This window comes from Tachysurus fulvidraco, chromosome 20, assembly GCF_022655615.1.
Source record: "Tachysurus fulvidraco isolate hzauxx_2018 chromosome 20, HZAU_PFXX_2.0, whole genome shotgun sequence".
In the NCBI taxonomy this organism is placed as follows: domain Eukaryota; kingdom Metazoa; phylum Chordata; class Actinopteri; order Siluriformes; family Bagridae; genus Tachysurus; species Tachysurus fulvidraco.
In genome coordinates this window covers 21,192,716-21,202,715 of record NC_062537.1, presented here as the reverse complement: position 1 = coordinate 21,202,715, position 10,000 = coordinate 21,192,716, and the positions used below count along the sequence as shown (strand labels likewise).

General features: G+C 43.8%; 1 protein-coding gene across 1 annotated transcript in view; it reads right to left on the bottom strand.

Moving 5' to 3' along the window:
* sardh (sarcosine dehydrogenase) overlaps positions 1 to 10,000 on the bottom strand; it is a 27,551-nt gene that overhangs the window by 13,245 nt on the left and 4,306 nt on the right. The window contains exons 4-11 of the mRNA XM_027162505.2: positions 9,844 to 10,000; positions 8,331 to 8,454; positions 7,349 to 7,449; positions 5,427 to 5,531; positions 4,008 to 4,137; positions 3,369 to 3,455; positions 2,502 to 2,592; positions 1,945 to 2,086 (exon numbers count right to left, since the gene is read on the bottom strand). The exon at positions 9,844 to 10,000 is cut by the window's right edge and continues 23 nt beyond it. Coding sequence (XP_027018306.1) covers positions 1,945 to 2,086; positions 2,502 to 2,592; positions 3,369 to 3,455; positions 4,008 to 4,137; positions 5,427 to 5,531; positions 7,349 to 7,449; positions 8,331 to 8,454; positions 9,844 to 10,000 — 937 coding nt within the window. The remainder of the gene's footprint in view (positions 1 to 1,944; positions 2,087 to 2,501; positions 2,593 to 3,368; positions 3,456 to 4,007; positions 4,138 to 5,426; positions 5,532 to 7,348; positions 7,450 to 8,330; positions 8,455 to 9,843) is intronic.

Here is a 10,000-nt window from a genome sequence, read left to right as displayed (position 1 = left end):
GAGACAGACACACACGCACACAGAGACAGACACACACACACACAGAGACAGACACACACACACACACAGAGACAGACACACACACACACACAGAGACAGACACACACACACACACAGAGACAGACACACACACACACAGAGACAGACACACACACACACAGAGACAGACACACACTTTCTCTCTAACTCAACATCATGAGAAACAGTCTCAATAATAAACATGGTAAAGACCTGCCCACTATTACAGGACAACAAAGTTAACAAAGGTTGACTGACTGAGCAGACGACCAATCACAGGCCTGGAGCGTTTTGTCAAAACATGTCATTATATCATTTACGTCTCGCTCATGACTAACATCAATCTGTCAATCAGTTCCAAATGTTGACCAGTCATGAACCTAGTGTTTTGGGGTGTGTGCGTATGCGTATGCATGTGTGTGTGTGTGTGTGTGAAGCCTCAGTATGTCTGTCGTAACTTTTTATCCATTTATATTTTTATTTCCTGTTAGTGGAAAGAAGTTTAGTTCCTGTCGTCACTTTCATTATAACTATTCGCTATAAGCAGTGGTTTTGTACCAGACTCTCTTTATACTCTCTGAACCCTTCTGTCCTGAAGATGTGGACATGCAGACAAACGTCCAGCTTTACCTCCGACTGTCCCACAGTGCTGACACCGGAGACTCCTTCCTTACATGATGCACACATTTATTCTCCTGATAGGAAACTTCACCACATTTCAGAAATCTGTTTATTCGTATCTGTTGAAGTACGAGTCACTACGGACGAGCTGTTGCTATAGAAACGTATCGGGTTGCGGTAACGAGCACGTTGATGATATTCAGCATCTTGTGACCAATCAGAATCCAGAAATCAATTCAGTGACTGAAGAAAACTTAAATACAGTATCGAAGTGTAGTCATTAGTTTAATTAGTCATCAGATCATTCGGTTAATTATTCAAATCATTTTTATAATTAAAGCTTTTTATCCCAAAGTAACTCTTTATTTCTTATTTCAGTTTTATCCAACGTTCTTTTTCGCTCTCTCTCTCTGTCTGTGTGTGTGTCTGTCTGTGTGTGTGTCTGTCTGTGTGTGTGTCTGTCTGTGTGTGTGTCTGTCTGTGTGTGTGTCTGTCTGTCTGTGTGTGTGTCTGTCTGTGTGTGTGTCTGTCTGTGTGTGTGTGTGTCTGTCTGTGTGTGTGTCTGTCTGTCTGTCTGTGTGTGTGTCTGTCTGTGTGTGTGTCTGTCTGTCTGTGTGTGTCTGTCTGTCTGTGTGTGTCTGTCTGTCTGTGTGTGTGTCTGTCTGTGTGTGTGTCTGTCTGTGTGTGTGTCTGTCTGTGTGTGTGTCTGTCTGTGTGTGTGTCTGTCTGTCTGTCTGTGTCTGTCTGTCTGTCTGTGTCTGTCTGTCTGTCTGTGTCTGTCTGTCTGTCTGTGTGTGTGTCTGTCTGTGTGTCTGTCTGTGTCTGTGTGTGTGTCTGTCTGTGTCTGTGTGTGTGTCTGTCTGTGTCTGTGTGTGTGTCTGTCTGTGTCTGTGTGTGTGTCTGTCTGTGTGTGTGTCTGTCTGTGTGTGTGTCTGTCTGTGTGTGTGTGTGTCTGTCTGTGTGTGTGTGTGTCTGTCTGTCTGTCTGTGTGTATGTCTGTCTGTCTGTCTGTGTGTGTGTCTGTCTGTCTGTCTGTGTGTGTGTCTGTCTGTCTGTCTGTGTGTGTGTCTGTCTGTCTGTCTGTGTGTGTGTCTGTCTGTCTGTCTGTGTGTGTGTCTGTCTGTCTGTCTGTGTGTGTGTCTGTCTGTCTGTCTGTGTGTGTGTCTGTCTGTCTGTCTGTGTGTATGTCTGTCTGTCTGTGTGTATGTCTGTCTGTCTGTGTGTATGTCTGTCTGTCTGTCTGTGTGTGTGTCTGTGTGTGTGTCTGTGTGTGTGTGTGTGTGTGTGTGCGAGTGTTAATAGGACCTGATGAAATGGGTCCTTCCTCATGTTGCGGCTGGCCAAAGGCTCATCAAACGGAAACACCACAGAGTAGTTCTTAGCATAGGACTCGTGACTGCGTTCCCGGATCCAGCGATTGTTATTAGTTAGGGAATGGTGGAACCTCCTAACACACACACACACACACACACACACACACACACACACACACACACACACACACACAGTTTTGTGAGAATGTAACAAATGCAACAGTCCTCAGGTCGTTTTATACAGGTCAGTGGTAATGATGTTCCATACACATGCAGTGTGTGTGTGTGTGTGTGTGTGTGTATCCTGCAGTAGGTTTGACAGACTGTTAACAAAACAGTTGAAAAAACACATGCATGCCTTACACACACCTCACACACACCTCACACACATACACACACTCACACCTGTCTACCTCATTGATTAACAATAATGTGTGTTAAGACAGTGTGTTAAAGTAGATTTAGAAAAATACAGAGACACACACTCACACTCACACCCTCACACTCTCTCTCTCACACACACACACACACACACACACACACGTGTACCTGATGTCGTAGCCATACATGTCCTTCTCAGGCCTGCCGTGAATGATCCAGTGAGCCAGTTCCCTCCCACAGCCTCCTCCCAACATCATACCTGTTAATCAAATCCAAAGAGATGCTGATTAAACACATCACACAGGCAGGTACACATCTCTGAGAAGGTCAAAGGTCACACTGAGGAACTGAATTCGTCCCCTACATGAAGTTGTGTCATAACAGTGTGAGAACATCCGGTTTATTTATTGCCTGGTGCTGCTGACATTAGCATAGAGTTCTGTTTATGTCAAAAAATTAGCATGTGAGTGAGCGAGAGAGAGCGAGCGAGTGTAATAGTCCACACCTATTAGAGAAACATTGCCGGTCGCCATAGAAACCCACCATCACTTTGTTCAATTCCAGTGAGGCTGCATCTCTAATGCTCACTTCCTCTCAGACCACTGCCTCTCAGACTCACTGCCTCACAGACTCTCATTCTCACTGCCTCTCAGACTCACTGCCTCACTGCCTCTCAGACCCACAGATATCTGAGGAGTTATTTTGTTTAACCCAGTGAGGCGAGTGGGTGGAGCTCACTGAACAGGTGGGATATAATAGAACAAGACAGAGAGAACCAAAGTTCTCCGTGACCGTGCATACTGATCCTCATCTTGCGCACACACACACACACACACACACACACCTTTGAGTATTCCCCCGTGTTACAGCACTATGAGGACTAATTACAATCACCTCTACTGAACATAAAAATCTAATAAATGACATAAAAGAAAGAAAAAGAAACCGTGATGAAAGGAGTGAAGTAAGTGTGTGTGTGTGTGTGTGTGTGTGTGTGTGTGTGTGTGTGTGTGTGTGTGTGTGTGTGTGTGTTACCTGCACTGTTGAAGCCACATCCCAGGAAGAATCCTCTGACTTCCGGCGCTTCGCCCATCAGTGGCTTGTGATCCGCAGTGAACGATTCTGAAGAACAAAAAACATGGTTTTAATATTAATATATTTTATATGAAATAAGCGCTCCAATGAAACGTGGCCCAACAGACGAACGCCGACTCCTCACTCACTGTCTGGAGATGATTAAGTCTTCCCCTGATGCCAAGTGATTCCCCCTGATTTACAGACTGACTCATCGATTCACTGAATCATGTGAGCGGCAGTTGAAGGGTTAATGTGAAAAGATTAATATTCCATTAAAAGAAAAAACATCATTTATTTAAGGAAAATAAAAAAAGAAGACTTTACAATCTGGTAAGCAGGTTTGTTTTCCATGTTCTCCTGCCTGTTACATGTTCTGGTCTCGCTGCCTGTTGGGGTAGAACCCAAAGCCGTATTTACCTGCAATACGTGTGGACGTGACCCGGAGCTCCTGCTCTGTGACAACAACATTTCACACCTGTCAGCTCCCATCAGAGACAGTCACAGGTGCAGGAGCTCCAGCCTCAACCAATCAACACGCACACAATGCAGTCAGCCAATCAGCAACATCATGTGTATGAGTAAATTACATGCACGTACCTGGTCCACAGACAGTGGATTTGATACCAGTCCGCTCCAGAGCAGGAACACGGTTAATGGCTCCCTCGATGTGCTGCATGAAGACGTCCCAGTCCAGGTCAAACAGGCTGAAGGCAAATTTATCAGACACCTGCACAACAAGAATACAGACTTCTATAGGACCTATAGGACAGACACAGAGACATCCACAGACAAACACAGAGATCCAGAGATGATCACAGACACAGACATCCACAGACATGACCACAGACATCCACAATCCAGAGATGGTCACAGACACAACCGTAAACAAAGATACATAAACACAAGCACAGTCACAACTAAAAACACCCCAGGACATAACCAGAGACAAAAAACATACATACAATTACAGACACGACCACAGACACAACCAGAGATAACCACAGACACCTACACACAACCTCTGATGAGACTCACACACCGTCACTAACACAAAAGACAACAGCAGAAAACCAAAGATGTACAAAATATAAAGGTGGATGACCGGAGACACAACCTTAAGCACCGGAGACACTACATCACAAGACCAGATATCACCCACAAATACAGACAAAGTCACTGTCACAGACTCCAACAGACACAACTACAGACCACAAACACATTCAGCCATAACCAGTCCCAAGCAGTAAGAGACACATTCACAACCCCATTTACTTTTACATTTAGTTGAAGACAATTACAGACATTATCACAGACAACTACAGACATAACCACAAACCATCGGCCCGACCACACCCTCAGACCTGACCACACCCACCGACACGACCACACCCAACCAACATGACCACACCCACCGCTACACAAAGACAGAAGAAACCCAAAGCAGCAACCCACACAAGTGCCTACAGATACCTACAGACAGGCAAAGTGAACTACAAACAGAATCACACACTCGCTCACAACTACCTGCTGACAAACTAAACACAGACACCTGTGATTGTAAACCACAGACTCTCACAAAGAGACAACACGTGGGGACACGAACGGGCCGTGACCGACACCAGACCACTGACCTGACACTCAGGTCATCGAGTTGTCTGTGATGTGGTCAGGAAAGTGACACACGGTTTACGTCAAACCGTTTATCACAGACACACACAACAATCTGCACGGAGCACATCACACACACACACACACACATACACACACACACACACACACACACATCATGCTGTAAAAGACACAAATACTCTAAAAGTGAAACTTTATCCTGAGTGAGTTTGTGCTGCTGTCGTGACTGAAATTGGATAAAACTCCCACACAGTGACTGAAATTAGAAACGTGCAAACACTCGCACATCCCACCAGAAACACTGCAGCTTTAAACACAATTTTGATTGTGACTGTGTCAGTGTGTGTGTGTGTGTGAAGTGACCGTGACCCCCTGTAGGACACTCACCTCATCCCAGAAGATAGGGTTCTGCTCGTATCCTCCCACAGACAGAGCGTCACCCTGCAGACGGAGGTAGACCGAGGCGTCGTGGTCCCGCACGTTGGGCATGTTCTGGAATAAACAATTGAATAAGGAGTTTCAACTTGTTTGTAGTTTCTCAGTAACATGACAAGCGGTGATTAGATTTGTTTTCCTATTATTAACTGTAAAAGACTGAATAAAGAGAGAAACGCTGTTTATAGCCGAGAGGATAGAAGTGATGTTTAGCAGACATTCAAATAAAACTATAAACAGACAAAATAATTTTAATTTTAAAATAAATTTGTAATTAATGATATACATTAGAATTGTTGGATAAATAGACCACTTGGGGGCGTGCTGTTAGTGAAAATGATGACTTAGTGGCTGTAAGTAAATTCTTTTCCCATCAACATCTCGTCACACAGTGAACATTATCTCATTATTCCCTCGAGACATATTCACTGTGAACAACAGTGTATTATTCCCGTAACTTTAATCCCTGCTGTACACACACACACACACACACTTTATTTAAGCACAAACACTAAACACTAAAGACATCATTATAAGAAACAAATCTTGAAGATGGATTACAGACACATGACCCTACTCAGGACCCCAGTGTTTGCTCAGTCTGATAGTCCATGTGAAGTGCACACTAGTTTAAGGGCTTAATTATCTCAGATCTGAGAGCTTCTGTTCTCCCGATTCATCATCCAGCTCACATGGCACTTAACACACTGGGGACATGAAGAGTGCAGACGACTAGCGTGACGAACCACAGCGGCTACTGTAACGCTCGGGGGGGGGGGGGGGGGGCATCTGGTGGACAGAGCTACTGAAACCAACACACACACACACACACACCGAGTCTCGCAGCAGGGAGGTTGCATAATGTTAACTGAGGCTTTCAGCTGTGGAGAAGCACGATTTCACGGAGACTGTTGTGTTTTTGCTGGTGCAGTGTGAAAGATGTGTTATTGCATAAGGAGGGATAAGAATAACAGTGTCACTTTATTCTGAGACATTCAACACCCACCTACCCACACACACACAGTGAGACACACACAAACAGAGAGAGAGAGAGAGAGAGAGAGAGAGAGAGAGAGAGAGAGAGAGAGAGAGAGAGAGAGAGAGAGACACGCACACACAGTGAGACACACAAACAGAGAAAGAGACACACAAACAGAAAGAGACACACACACATGCACACACAGTGAGACACACACAGAGTGTGAGAGAGAGAGAGAGAGAGAGACACACACACACACAGTGAGACACACACAGAGTGAGACAAAGAAAGAGAGACACACAGAGAGTGAAAGAGACAGACACACAGTGAGACACACAGAGTGAGACAGACACACACACAGTGAGACACACGGAGTGAGAGAGAGACACACACAGAGACACAGAGTGAAGGAGAGAGAGAATCACACAGAGTGAAAGAGAGAGAGAGACACACACACAGTGAGACACACACAGAGTGAGAGTGAGACACACACACGCACACACACACACACACACACACACACACACACACACACACACACACACACAGTGAGACACAGAGTGAGAGAGAGAGAGACACACACACACGTGACGGGGCAGAGTCACCATGTGAGGGTACGATGGGCCTTACAGACGGGGCAGTTAGAGGAACTGTTTCAGGGGAGTGTTCTGATTGAGAATGTGAGTGTAACAGGAGAAGTTACAGGTGAAACCTCTCAGAGTAAACAGTACAGAGACACGTGTGACAGACCACGTGTTACAGACAGGGCGTTATAGAGAGGACTGCATAAACGTGACATTATTAGATGTGTTAGAGGACAGAGAACACAGAGGAAGGGTTACTGTGACGGACAGGAGGGGGGGGGGGTGTTACAGTTACAGGTAAATAAAGTCACCTGAATCCCCTCAATCCTCTCAGTCACCACGTACGCATGATGCATAGCAATGAGAGGAACGTTCACGCCGGCCATCTCCCCCAGTTTACTGGCCCACACACCTGACAAACCAGAGGCAAGTTCATTCATTCATCAGTATTCATCATACAGCAGAAACACATCACACACAGCCTCAGATAAATGACTGTGCTCATTAGAATACTAAGCCACGCCCCCTATACCACTGATCTCAGCTTGGTCCGATCAGAGAGTTCAGCGGCGTCCTGTTACATCAGAACACTTAAATCCACTTCCATACGGACACGTTTAATAATTTACACGTTTCCTGAACAATACACCACGAGGGTGGGTTTGTGTGTGAATCTGCACACGATCACTTCCTTACACACCATCTGTGAATTTTAATGAATAATTAAATTTCCTGTCATGCCCTTAATCAGTCATCACAGTTTCAGTCTCTTAAAAAAAAAAAATCACTAATTACACGTGGACGTAGTTCATCTCTGACTTGATTACATTAAAAGCCCCTTTAAATGACCAGCAGTAAGACAGCAGTTCAAACACTTGACTAATCAGACACAGGTTTTTATACACACAGATGGGATCAGGTCTAAACCAGTTTTAATCCCCATCCTGTGTTAAGAGCACCATCCAATTTGTGTTAGTGAGGAGCGCCCTCTTCTGGCCACGCAAGAAAGTCCACAAACAAACACTTCAGAACCTTCTCATTTCTGCAGACATTCCCTTCTGTGTGTCTAATATATAAGAAGAAATTTGTATTGGAAACATTAAAGGATTTAATGCATAAAAATAAACATTCTAACATTCAGTTTCCAAAGTCACTCCTGCAATGTTAAACGTTGATTTAGTTATAAGTTAAAATAAAATTCAATTCATGTGATGATGTTAAATTAAATATCAAATGAAAATGAAGGCAGCTGGATGCAGTGTAGTGAAGTGTGTGTTGTGATATTCAGTAAACCTGCACAGTTCACCACACATGGAGTCTCAATGGTCCCAGACTCTGTTTCCACCGCCTTCACTCTCCTCACACCCATATGGTCCGTCTTCACCTGGATGCCCGTCACGGGACAGTTCTCGATCACCTGGGGACAGAAAGTAGAATTATTTTATAGCTGCGGTCCTGTCTGGAACTCGTCTCGTACAGTATGAAAGAGCATCGTCTTTTATCTTATTCATTTCAGGAACCATCTTGGCTCATGGATGTTCCACAGCATTAAATAAAACTACAAAAACCAAAAGACAGTATGATGCATCATTCATTAATATTCATTCATTCATCTTCTACAGCTTATCCGAACTTCTCGGGTCACGGGGAGCCTGTGCGTGATCTCAGGCGTCATCGAACATCGAGGCAGGATACACCCTGGACGGAGTGCCAACCCATCACAGGGCACACACACACACACACACACTCTCATTCACACTCACACACACACACACACTACAGACAATTTTCCAGAGATGCCAATCAACCTACCATGCATGTCTTTGGAACAGGGGAGGAAACCCAAGTACCCGGAGGAAACCCCCGAGGCACGGGGAGAACATGCAAACTCCACACACACAAGGCGGAGGTGGGAATCTAACCCCCAACCCTGACCACTAAGCCACCGTGCCCCTCCATTCATTAATATATGAATTATTATCAGTCATTAATTGTTGTTGTGTAAGAGGAATAAATACGGTGAAGTGCTGATTTGGGAAAATAACCAGTTCTGAGTTGTTGAGCTTCATCACACCACAATGTAAATGTGTTTTAATTTAATAACTAAATATTTATTACTCACATGACATCAGTTTAAAGTTGTTTTTTTTCAAACAAAAAATGGAATTAAATTCAATCTGGCAACCCCAATGTAAACTACCAGGAAGCACTTCAGAATATTTTTTATAGAAATGTTTGAAATAGATCAAGTTCCTTGTTTAAAGTTTAAATGTTTGAGGTATAATAAATGTTCCTGAAGTAAAAATAAAGTTCCTGAGGTAAATTTCCTGAAGTAAAAATAAAGTTTCTGAGGTAAATTTCCTGAGGTAAAAATAAAGGTTCTGAGGTAAATTTCCTGAAGTAAAAAATAACATTTCTGAGGTAAATTTCCTGAAGTAAAAATAAAGTTCCAGTAAAAATAAAGTTCCTGAGGTAAATTTCCTGAAGTAAAAATAAAGTTCCTGAGGTAAATTTCCTGAAGAAAAAAAAAATTCCTGAGGTAAATTTCCTGAAGTAAAAATAAAGTTCCAGTAAAAATAAAGTTTCTGAGGTAAATTTCCTAAAGTAAAAATAAAGTTCCTGAGGTAAATTTCTGAAAGAAAAATAAAGATTCAGAGCTATAGTTCCTGCACTGATGTAAATGTCTGGAATAAAGTAAAGGTGAATAAATGAATAATGAAAAAGTTTCTGTACAGATTAATATTCTTCATAGGCAGAAAGAGGTCTTATGATTGTAACTGTGAGATCCAGTGTGATTTTGTGGTACCGTGGCTCCACGGGCAGTGGCTGCTCGGGACAGGGTGGTGCAGGTACCAGCAGGGTCCATGGTGCCGTCTTTGGGGACATACAGCGTCCCGTACAAATCCCCGACGTTCATCAGCGGGTAAAGCTCTTTGGTTTCTGCAGGTGAGAGCACGTAGGAC